General features: G+C 48.0%; 5 protein-coding genes across 5 annotated transcripts; 2 read left to right on the top strand and 3 right to left on the bottom strand.

The window, feature by feature from the left end:
• Positions 1-215: 215 nt before the first annotated feature.
• Positions 216-1,525, top strand: TRUGW13939_08903 (uncharacterized protein; the record flags this gene model as incomplete). The annotated part of the gene is made up of 6 exons (XM_035492028.1): positions 216-392; positions 442-823; positions 892-1,009; positions 1,058-1,122; positions 1,172-1,202; positions 1,258-1,525. The coding sequence occupies 6 exons, from the start codon at positions 216-218 to the stop codon at positions 1,523-1,525; spliced, it is 1,041 nt and encodes a 346-aa protein (XP_035347921.1).
• A 399-nt stretch (positions 1,526-1,924) lies between these two features.
• Positions 1,925-3,379, top strand: TRUGW13939_08902 (uncharacterized protein; the record flags this gene model as incomplete). The annotated part of the gene is made up of 4 exons (XM_035492027.1): positions 1,925-2,125; positions 2,200-2,335; positions 2,394-2,517; positions 2,569-3,379. 4 exons carry the CDS (start codon positions 1,925-1,927, stop codon positions 3,377-3,379), a joined length of 1,272 nt encoding a protein of 423 aa, XP_035347920.1.
• Positions 3,380-3,487: 108 nt separating this feature from the next.
• TRUGW13939_08901 (uncharacterized protein) lies at positions 3,488-4,540 on the bottom strand (the record flags this gene model as incomplete). Its single annotated transcript, XM_035492026.1, has 1 exon — positions 3,488-4,540. The coding sequence occupies one exon, from the start codon at positions 4,538-4,540 to the stop codon at positions 3,488-3,490; it is 1,053 nt and encodes a 350-aa protein (XP_035347919.1).
• Positions 4,541-5,865: 1,325 nt separating this feature from the next.
• On the bottom strand, positions 5,866-6,899 carry TRUGW13939_08900 (uncharacterized protein; the record flags this gene model as incomplete). The annotated part of the gene is made up of 5 exons (XM_035492025.1): positions 5,866-6,233; positions 6,288-6,464; positions 6,588-6,706; positions 6,765-6,831; positions 6,887-6,899. 5 exons carry the CDS (start codon positions 6,897-6,899, stop codon positions 5,866-5,868), a joined length of 744 nt encoding a protein of 247 aa, XP_035347918.1.
• A 1,350-nt stretch (positions 6,900-8,249) lies between these two features.
• On the bottom strand, positions 8,250-10,443 carry TRUGW13939_08899 (uncharacterized protein; the record flags this gene model as incomplete). Its single annotated transcript, XM_035492024.1, has 3 exons — positions 8,250-8,297; positions 8,353-8,726; positions 8,778-10,443. 3 exons carry the CDS (start codon positions 10,441-10,443, stop codon positions 8,250-8,252), a joined length of 2,088 nt encoding a protein of 695 aa, XP_035347917.1.
• Positions 10,444-11,686: the final 1,243 nt, after the last annotated feature.

Raw genomic sequence — 11,686 nt, 5'->3', positions numbered from 1 at the left:
ACAGTTGTAACAGTTGTAAGTAACAGTTGTAAGTAACAATTGCAAGTAACTTGGAGTAACTTGAAGTAACTGGATCTATTATTGGACCATAGAATTGGGGGCAATTCACTGCCTGATTTACAACCACTGTGGCTTCGATCTTGAAGACAGCATGTGCATGCTATCTCCCATAAACTACGGAATATCAACCTAGGCCGCGGTCGCTGCGAGAAGATATGGAAGGCCAAAGTCGGCCGAAAGACTGCCAACGAAACGCTGCGGCCAACGCTTTCCTCGCCATTTCAGCAATCACCCTCGCGATTGTCGGAGTCGTGGTACCGCTGAGAATTTGGGTACGAGTAAAGCTTGTCAAGAACTTCTGGTGGGATGATGCTTGCATCCTGATATCTTTCGTGAGTACCATCAGCCCAACATTTGATCACTGATCTTTCCTTCTAATAGCGAACAAAGGCCATTGTGATTCCAACGTTTGCCTGCCTCTACGAGACCGTCCGCCTCGGCATCGGAAAGCATTTCCTCTGCGTGGATCCTGCAGACTCCGTCCTCCTGGGCAAATTCCAGTATATCGCCGAGTTTCTCGAGATCTACTCTGTGATTTTCGCGCGACTGTCGGCTGCGCTGTTTGTTATTCGTCTGTTTGCCATTACGTCCAGACTCAAGACATTTCTTTATGGGTATGCGGTGTTTATGACCATTTCGCTTGCGATCACGGGCGTGCTGGTGCTTGTGCAATGTACGCCGACGGCGGCGCTGTGGGATGTGACGATTAAGGGCCACTGTTGGTCTGCAGAGGCTAGATCGTTTGTGAACAACTTCAACGGGGGTACGGATTGATACTCTAATATTTTTTCTTTTAAAGAAAGAAATCCGCTAACCGCTGGGATGCTATAGCTATCTCGATTCTCAGCGACTTCCTTCTGGCCGGATTGCCAGTGTACTTCCTATGGACTGTGCAGATGAACACACGACTGAAGATTGCCGTCTGCTCGTTGATGGGTGTTAGTATCATGTATGTTCGATTTGTTCCTTTGGCTTTGTCCTATGCTAATGTCTACAGCCCTGGCATCTGTGCCACTGCGAGAACGGCGCTTGCATACACGCAAACCTCGTCGGATCCAATCTGTAGGCTCAAATACTAATACAAAATAAACAAATGCTGACAATACTGCAGACAGCTTTGCAATCCTGATCGTCTTTGGAAGGTCCGTATCTCTCTTCAAAAACTATTTATTCTCCTGCTAACTAGACACAAAATAGTCTCGAAACCACAATGGCAGTTATCTGCGCAACCATCCCAGCCCTATCCCCGCTCTTCTCGCAGGAGCGTCGCCAGCGATTCAACCGGCCCAGACGATACAACGACTACCAATACGCCGACTCTTCCAGCGCCAGAAACACGCTCAAGCCAAATTCGAGGGCTGGTGATGGACCAGACACGGTAGATACCACGCCCCTTGTGCCGCTTGCCAATGGTAACAATAACAAGGCGATTTCCAAGACAGTCGAAATCAGCGTGACGCGATAGATGTGTTTTTTTTTTTTTTGGGAGGGAATTTTGGAATATTTGATACAGATATACATTTTCTGGTGACTCGTTGGTTCCAGTAATACAGATAATACAGACAGTTGATTGTGGTTTTTATTTCTTACAATTCAGAGGTTTCTGACCGTAATTACATGTAATGTGTACGTACTGTAGATTCGTACGACCACACACTGTGTAACATGGAAATTTATAACCAGCATTATATACGAACTGCTAGTCGGAAGATACTCAAAAGCCGATGGATAACCGGACCCTGCGCGTACTGTACTCCGGGGCCGTTTATTATCCATAGTCCAAAATTAGAAGCAGGGATTATTGTCGATCTTCTTTAATTACTCTATCCGGCGTAACTGTCTCATTGATACAAAGAGCATAAAGATGAGCCCCTCCACAACTATAATGGCACCTTACAAAATCAATGTCGACATGGACACCTCTCTCCTCCAGCAACTGAACCGCATTGACAGTGCAATCCTGAACAATGAAGATGAAAGAGTAGCGCTTGTGCATGCCATGCGAGCTGCTTTGTCGCGCATAGAGACGCCGTGGGAGAGCGCACTACAGATTGTCTTCACCCAGGTAGACCCTTCAACAACATACATCCTCAAACTGCCACGTAATAATAATACTAATAATAACCAAACTAATTGCAGCCCTCCGTGTTCGCCGCACTCAAAACGTGCGTAGACGCAGGGCTGTTTGTGCAGTGGCTGCAACAGCCCCTGCATGGTGAGCCAGCGTCAGCGAGCACGCTCGCCCGTCTCGTTGACGTCGATGAAATGCTGCTGTGTTAGTAGCCTGGAAAAAAAAAAAGGTTTTACAGTGTATTACTGACTGCAAGATTTAGCTCGTCTGCTGCGACACCTCGCCGCCACCAATATGTTACACGAAGAGGCCCCAGGTGTGTACAGGCTCTCGCGGTTTGCACACTCACTCGGGCTGCCCGAGTACGCCAGCATGCTGCCATTTCTGTAAGTATGTACCATACATTGCTACATGAGTGATATTTATAGAAAAGACAGCTTCGAAACAAGCCTCCCAGGATTTTCTTCTCTGCCGGCATATCTCCAGTCAAATAAATACGCCAACCCCGCGGACGCCAAGGCCACAAACTGGCACTATCTGCGCGGAGTGTCTCGCTTTGCTGATCTGCAAAGCCGGCCATCCGAGATGGCCACCTTCCAATTAATGATGACAACGTACGCCGCGAACAAGACCAGCTGGGTGGATCTGTATCCTGTGGAGAACGAGATTCTCAGATGCGCAGAATCCACATCTAGTAGTGCATTGGTGGTGGATGTTGGGGGCGGGCGCGGACATGATCTGCAGCGCTTGCTGCATCTCTGGCAGGGTTTGCTTGACGGTAATAATACAGCTAGAATCGTCGCGCCGACACCAGGGCAGCTCATCTTGCAAGATCGCCAGGCTACGCTGGTCAACGCTGTAGGCGAAAGTCTCATTCGCAAAATGGCCCACGACTTCTTTCAGCAGCAGCCCGTGCGAGGAGCGCGTGTGTATTATCTACATACCGTGCTGCATGACTGGCCAGATCGAGAGGCTGGTGTGATTCTGGGCCAGATTGGCCTGGCGATGCAGGTTGGATATAGTAGGTTGTTGATACATGAGACTGTCGTGCGTACGGACGAGGTGCAGGATCTGTCCGAGTGGAAGAAGACGACATCGGATATGCAGATGATGATGGTTCTGAGCTCTGCAGAGCGGACTGAGCAGAACTGGCGTGAATTGATTGCGAGAGCGGGCTTGACGGTGGTGAAGATTTGGAATTCGGGGGCGTCTGCAGAGAGTATCATTGAGGTAGTAAAAGATAAGTAGCGTATACTTGTATATCAATTGATGCATTTATTGAATTTCCTCATCTGCTATTGATACAAATAATATGCATGTATAACGTGATATTCATATTCCAATGTTGAAAGATTATCACTGCCACACCGTCCCAGCCAGACATTCACCCACAAGCCCACTGGCTATGGCTCCCCCAACCAACACATTTCCCCGATTAAACCACCATCCACAGCTCGCCGGATCTTCCAAATCCACATACTCGACCATGAGATACAGTCCCAGCATCGTTCCCCCGCACGTCAGCGCGCTGTACACCACCCCATCCGTGATGGACCAGCGTCTCATGACGAACGTGATACCCAGGAGCACCACTACCGTGAGAATACCCAGCACGCGCAGAAAGTTGCGTGCTTGATCCTCCCAGTAGATCATTGTTGATCCTACTCCGGCCTTTTTGTCGTCAGCGAGGTCTTGGGCTGCATAGATAGTGTCGTTTAGAAGGGTCCAGAAGAGGATAGCCAGACTAAGGGCAATTGCACATAGCAGATTTGCCTGCCCTTCCTCTTCACCAACAGACGACCACGGCGACAAAATACCACCCAGAGACAAAAGAGGCATCCCCATGGCCGGAAACGCCATAAACACCCCATTAGTATGCGCAAGCCCCAGAATAAACTGTGGATGATGCGTCAACCGCTTCGCAAAGGGATAAAAAACATGCAGCGCCAGAAACGGCAGTGCCGCCGTGAGACACTCTGCTGGCAACAAGCCAAACCCCAGCCACGCCAAATACACCTGCAAACCCGTAAAAACCAGCGCCGCAGGCGTCGAGACTGCGCCGCGCGCGATGGGGCGCACGCGTGTGCGTGCTACCTGGCGGTCGACGTCTTGGTCGATGATGTCGTTCCAGGTGCAGAGCAGGCCGCGCAGCAGGAAGCTGAGGAGTAGGAGTTTGGCGTTTTCGAGGAGGATGAGATGCAAGAAATCAACGGATTTGGAGGAGTTGAGGGCGCCGACAAGGAATGTGCCGAAGAGACAGGGGAAATAGAACATCATGATGCCAGCTGGTCGGTGAAGGCGTAGAAGCTCGCCGTACGGCTTCAGGGAGTCGGGGAGAACGCGCAGGGCCCATGATTTGTGGAAGTTTTGCAGCACTTGCTGGTCTGCGAGCTGGTTGCTTTCCGCCATATTGCTTCTTTCAACTGGGATGAGATGAACTGTTCAAGATCAATATCAATTGATTCGGTGCTGGCGCTGGCGCTGGAAAAAGTAGACATCAATCCCTGTTGGCATACTGCTGGACTGATATATATATATCTATCTAAATCAACTTAAAAAATTGACCAAGATTTACATAGCTACATCCATGTGAACCGACTACGCACTAAAATCAATTTCATTTAACCCTCAGTATCCACGGCGTTCGGTAGTTAATATGTAATGTTGGTTGTAACGAACTTGGACATTGGGGTTTAAATGACCACTAAGAATTTATTACGCATTTGATGTCAATGCTCTCTCCAAAAATGGTATAGCCACGCTGCTCAATAAATTCCCTACATGACAGTGCAGTTTGGCGAGTACGTAAATGCTTAAGAGTGGATATTCCGTAAAAAACTTAAAAGAGGGGAAGTTAATTACAATAATCTCTTACCGGAAACTAAGCCAGCCTTGTGATATTCTTGGTGTCAGCCTTGCCAATGTCGAGGTACTTGATTAGTCCATTAACCCACTTCAACGCGCATGATGTAGCCCCCACTGATACAAGGGCACGCTGTGACTTGGCCAATACGGCCTTGCGAACCTCAGAGGTCATAAAGTTATAGCTTTTACGATTAGTGTAGATCTTAAAGGATTAGTTTTTTACCTTCTCTAGCGTAGTATTTATAGTGACAGTATCTTTTCTGTAAGCGCCCCCAAGAGCTCAGTGAACAGTAGCATCCGCTCAGCATGCGGTTAGGGAGCGCTTAGCATAGCTCTAGGATCTAGAGGTGAGGTATCATGAAATAGCGTAAAAGCGGCGATAGATTCAGCCGTGCCTTTCCGCCATCGCACTCATTTTTTACATATTGCGTAAATATGTACCGTCTGGTGTACATATATGTAGGTTCCTCTTTATTGCGGTGCTATGCAGACTCTAAGAGATTAAATACATACATGTACATTAAATATCGTGATAGCCCTTAAACCTAGTTCTTTACACAGAAACCTATCTACTAAAGGTTTAGAGGCTATAATCAAACTCGTATACTCTTGTTATGGTAGTGGTCAGGGACCCAAGACTGACTGTCTGACAGACTACTCTTCAAGTGTTCCAGGCAGCGTGCATAATGACCGGTTATAGATTAAGTTAGACTCTATTGACAAAAAATAATAAAGTAGAGAGTCATAATAGTATTTTTCAAGATATCTATTAAGATCTGATTGTCAAAAACCATAGACTATCGTATTATCCAACAGTATAAATATCCTAGAAATTGTCCATTATTATCGCTAGATTTTACTTCCTGCCATCAAAATAAGAACTTAATTGAAAAATCAACAGCCACCTCTCCGAACATGACACCTAATGTAAGTATTCCTCCCATGCCTGTGACGACCATTCCACCAATGGTATACATCGCAATTGTTACAAACTGCTCACCACCAGACCATTCCGAGAATGGCATAACTAGTTCCTCCGGCTTTTTTATCCGATAGCGTTGGAAGACACTGTTAATAATCTTCTTTTTTGCTATTTCTTTATCCTCGTCATTGTCTTGTTCGACATCGACTCCAAAACGAAAGGATCTGCTACCATCGCGGCTGTCAATACCAAAGATCTTCCACTCTTCTTTGGCCATTTGCATCTCCAACTTTTCAAAGTCTCCCTTCCTTTTACCTATGAGATCCCATTTCGTAGTTATGAAAAGAACACTATTTCTTATGTTCTCACTAGCAATCTTGTCGAGAAAACGGATACTATCCCTTATTTCCTGAGAAGAGCGAGGTTCGAATATGCTTTGGACGTGTAGTACTCCATGAACACCACCGAGAGCACGAGTAAAGTAACCAAGCGTGGAGTAGATTATAGCCTCGACTTCTTCAGCCGGTAGATCAGGATCTCCAAACCCTGGGGTATCGATAAAGATGTATGTTTCATTATGAATTTGAGCGAAGACGCATTGGGGAAATACGTGTCCCTCGTATATAAGTTAGAGCAGTGTTTTGAAATTTTTAATTTTATACGACATACCGCTTTTCAGGTCGTGTCCGACTTTCATATCCTTATTAGTGATCAATTTCACTAAATTCGTTTTACCAGAGCCCGCAGGACCTATGATGATTATGACTTTGACCTTCCCCCGGAGCTCGCTATCGGATGTACATGTAAGAATCTTGCAGTGTATAGATAGAACTAGGGACTACTGACCTTTCATTCAACTGACGGAAAATTTCTCCATTCTCTTTTTTAACTCGGTCATTTTCATCCTGCTGCGCTTCAGGGGAAATAAATATTTTGTGTACACGTACAGAGCACACGAAAAGACTGACCTGTATCACTCATCTTGTCATTTGATTTTTCAAGGCATGAATCTGACTTTCAGTATATTTGTATTTTTGCGAATATGAGAGAGGAACTTGGATATTGATCCTGAAGTACATGTAATTATATTTTGAGTTCTCGTTGTTTTTGAGGGACATATATCTAACTGACTTATACAGACTGTGGTTGAGATGGGGGTGAAGTGGGACAAGATATCCGATGGTCAGTCAGGCTTTAATATTGGGCCGACACGGCGTCATGCAGGATCTTAAATCATATGTGGTTGGTGGTGAGCTGGGTTAAAATGTCCGGGGATACATGTATGGTTGTTTGTTCCAAGCTGATCAAAAAATGCTCCTTCCTGGTCATGAAAAACATTTCGTACAGTACGATCTAACATAAACAAAGTGGAACAAGAAGCCTCGGAATAAATTATGAACATAGTTTAAATATCTCTTGGCTGCAAGGATCAAGAAGTGAGTGAAAGCGTGCACGGTTTTTTTTTTTTTTTTGCAATCAATATAAGAACGATTCACTCGAGTGCAGTCCTTTTCTGGTCACTCGTATACTATTAACATTCAGCCCTAATCAGAATATTTATTATAATTAACTTTCAAATTTTCTAAAAGCCGTGGGATCAGGTAGACTGTCGTCATTCTAGTATTTCGACATTAAGCCAACTGTCATAGCAGTAAGATAGAATCATGGAATGACCAGCTCTACATCTAAAACTTGAACGTGGAGCTACATGTAGTCAGATAGGTTGAGAATTACGCATGCCTGACATGCCTAACATATTTGATGCTATGCTCTCCCTCCCAATAGACAAGTCTCCAACCTCAAGAAATTAAGACGAATAGAAGCAATAGCTCCTGCACAAATCCAAACCACTCATGGAGATCAAAAGATGATACACGAGAAAGAGAAAAAAGAAATACATGACGGGACGCTCACTCAAAAAGATAGACATGTGATGAAAACACAGACATGGGCAGTTAAACACAAACGGTCTGAAAGAGACGCATCATATATGCTTGCTACCTCTGCAGAAAAAGAGAGTATCAACGGGACCGATTATAAACACCGCGGTCGCCAGAACACCGAGGATCACGCAGCCCAAGTCAAGGTAGAATATAATGAAAATATGGGAGTGGATGGATCGCTACCGCTGCGGAATGAGTCCAGAGTGTGAATATATCAAGAGCTGAAAGAAAAATGAAGGGAGAGAAAAAAAATTTACAGTGGGTCTGTCTGACCCTAATACAAAACAGTCTTGAAACTCTTTCTCAACAAGCCATCCCAGATCGTAACAGGGAATGATGCAATATGCTTGAAAGTGATTTTGGTTGCTAAACGCCGATCGAAATGCCATTAAAGGAAATGCGTGTAGACTTTTGATGTCTCATGAACCTCCATTTCCTACAATCTGTTAGCCACTTGTCCTGACACTTGTTGGAAAGTAAAGATTAATTACCATTTTGAAGGTATTCAGCTCCTCCTTGATCTGCTGAGCCAAAAGAGGAGTCAACTTGTTGCAAGTTGCGATTTCTCCACGCCGGTCGTATTCGCCACTTGGCCAAGTCTCGTGGAATTGGATGCGCGGGCTAAACACAATGCTCCTGCTCACCACTGGTTGTGGTGTTCCTGGAGCACTCTTGGAGTCAGGGTTAAGCTTCCCCGGTTGCAAAAAGTAGTCTTCGCCTTCAATCTTGACCGTATCCGTTCGTCGGTGTCCGATACGGTGTGATTGCTCGTCTGGAGTGCTAGGGGCGCTCGAGTTTGGCGAGTCCCCAGTATATGGCCGAGTTGGCTCCGTGGGCCTGACAACAGGAGAGGAGCTGCCAGAACCTACACACAAATTAGCCATGTCGTTAAATTCTACAACTTGGTCAGACGAACGTTTCAAAATGCCCTTTTTCACGGCAGCCAAAACTTCTGCACGCTCACGCTCTCCCCCAAGGATACTCTTGCGAGAATTGTTCCCATCGTTAGAAGCAGGCTCTGATACCAAGGGGGCCTGGATCTTGGTCGCTTGAATCTTGGGAAAAACAGTTCCGCCGCCGCTTTGGTCATGAGGATCCGGATTGGCAACGACCGTCTTCCGTTCAGCTTCAATGTTGACAACCGACACCTGGGCAGTCGGCTCGACTGTCACAGAATCAGTCTGCATGTTTGAAATTGATTTTGGACGAAACAGTCCAACAAGCGAGCGAGTGGACTTTTTCATGCCCCGGCCCATTTTTCGGAGCATGATCGATGCCGATGAGGCTGTCGAGGAGATTGAAAGGTTATCCGTGGACCCCAACTGGTGAGTATAAATGCTGTTTCCAAGACCGTTGGCTTCTTGCCGTGCGGCAATAGCGGCTTGTTCCGGGTCCAACTCTTCGCCGGTTGGGTCCTGATCAATATGGCTTCCCATGGAGTTTTGGGCCGATACCTTACGAAGTTCTGCCGCACTTCCAAAGGAAAAGGCTCTTCGAAGACGGGACTTGCCAGGCTTCTTGCCGCTCATTTTGCTGATATCGGCCAGCCGCTGTGCCGCAGGACTGTGAGCAATCTCAGGGCTAGTCTTGAGCGCTGGAGATGTAGGCGTTTCGGGAATCATTTGGTTTGATAACGGGGAAGGATTATGTGAAGTGCCGGCGGAGCCTTTGTGGTCGGAATGGACGCTCTCCGATGAAGTGTTCCTTTGTGAATAGGAAGATGCTGGACGAGTCGGTTCGTTGTCGAATTTTAGCTCGGGCAAGGGAGAAAAGAAAGAAGGAGAGGGTGGTTCCTGAGCGTGGGCTCCGGCAGCATCGATGCTGGCCCAGCTCCGGCGACGATATCGGTTTGCTATGTCGGGGTTGGTTGGCTTCTCAACGCGGGTGTCGTCCGCGCTCGGAACTCGAACATGGCCAGCGATAGTTGGCCGGGACGGTTGCGAGATAGTCGTGGCTGCTGCAGGGTCGTATGACGAAGATCGAGTCGGTATTGCAACGGCAGGCTGGGCTGTGTTGGTGTCCTGAGAACGCTTACCCCGGCGATAACGGTCGGGCGAGGGCTTCGTGGTCTTGGTCGTGGCGGGCGAGGACAGATTCAGGAACGGTGATTGGGAGGGCAGATTCACTGTCGACAACGGACGAGGTGCTGTGTCGGCTTGACGTCGTCGCGAGGAGAGAATGCTGTCGTCTTGGGAGATATATGAAGGGCGGGAGGAGGAGTTGGAAGAAGTCGATGATGAGGACACAGAACCAGCTGCGAAATGGGACAAGTGCTGGGGAGCACCATTTTGCGTCACGGCCGACGCATAAGTCTGAGGCTGTCGTTGGGGTGCGTTGCCGGCGGCAGCAACCAGGCCTGGAGTGCTGGTAAAGGCGTAGGGAGCGACCGAGGCTCTATTGGGGCCAGACGTGTTGACGCCATTGTAGGAGCTGAACGACATGGCGTGGCCACGATTGAACTGAGGCTGGGAAACCTGAGACGCCGAGACGAAGCTGCTGTGACCAGAGGCTGAAGATGGCCGGGTTTGGAGGAGAGTGACGGTGCCGTTCTGCTGGGGAATCGTTTGAACCAACGCAGCCATGATGGGGTTTTCCTCCGGTCGAAGAAGATATGGGTAGGCTATCAACGGTCAAAGAGACTGACTGTTGTACCTGGCAGGCGGTCTACTCCGTATGGACACCGGGCGACCGTCGATGTCGATTACTTGTCCTTGCTTTGTAATGGTTGAGTGGTGAGACCTCGATCCGTCGGAATCTAGGGCGTGGGTTGTTAGTCTTGGGTCTAGCGACTCGAAGAACAGGGCGATGCAGAATCGAAGGAAAAAAAGAGAAGAAAAAGGCCAGGCACAAAACACGGCGGACGGTTAGGCACGTACTGTACGACGGCGGCGAAGGGTCGTTCAGGGGAGAGGCAGAGACAGGAAGGACCGGCACCACGCGAACGCCAAGAGAAGGTTTAAAACAAAACGAAAAGAACGAAGGTCGGGTGCAGCAGGCAATGGCGGAGATCAAGAAGAAAGCACGCGCGACGAGAACGAGAGCAAAAGGCGATGGATTTTGACTCACCCTTGGTCGATCCTGGTCGGGAGTAAGCAGGAATTGAGGAGAGGGGCGGGCGTTGGTTTGAAAGGGACACGGCTGTCAATAGGGGAGCGCAATCATCAAAGTTGCCCGAGCAGCGCGGAGATGAGACGAAGAGAAAAGAGAAAAGAGGGGGAAAAGGAGAAGAATATAATTTGAGCAATAGTAGTAAGGCAGAAGTAATAATATAACAAGAAATACTATAAGAAGATAACCAGATCCTGCAATAATAGTGGAAGAAAAGCAGCCGAGACGATCGTTTTCCGACAGGGTCAGGAGATCGGAACGGAACAGGGCAAGGCAGGGCAGGGCAGGGCAGGGCAGGGGAAGGGGGAGATGGAAAAACGAGGGGAGGTGGAGGAGAGTGATCAGAGATAGAGAGAGAGTTGAGGGAGAGAGAAACACAGAGAGAGAGAGAGAGAGAGAGTGAGGGAGGAGTGAGACAGACACAGAGAGAGAGATAGGAGGAGAGCCAAGGGGAAGGAGGAGAGGAGAGGAGTTGACAGCCGCGTCGCCAGCCAATCGCCGCACGCGAAATTCCAGGGGAGCGCGCCCATTGGCTGGGGGCACTGAGGGCGGGGTGCGCTAGGGCCAGTCTAGGACTAGTGCGGTGGTATCTCCTAGGCTGGCTGCTGCGACTACTGCAGATGCAAGTGAAGTGCAGCCTAGTTCGTAGCATCGACTGTCGCTGCCATTGCGTGCTATCTGGTCAGTTCTCTCTTTCTGTAGCAGTGCAATATCCGA

The sequence above is a fragment of the Talaromyces rugulosus genome, chromosome V (assembly GCF_013368755.1).
Source record: "Talaromyces rugulosus chromosome V, complete sequence".
Lineage (NCBI taxonomy): Eukaryota > Fungi > Ascomycota > Eurotiomycetes > Eurotiales > Trichocomaceae > Talaromyces > Talaromyces rugulosus.
The sequence above is the reverse complement of the archived record's forward strand: the minus strand, read 5'-3'. Positions and strand labels throughout refer to the sequence as shown.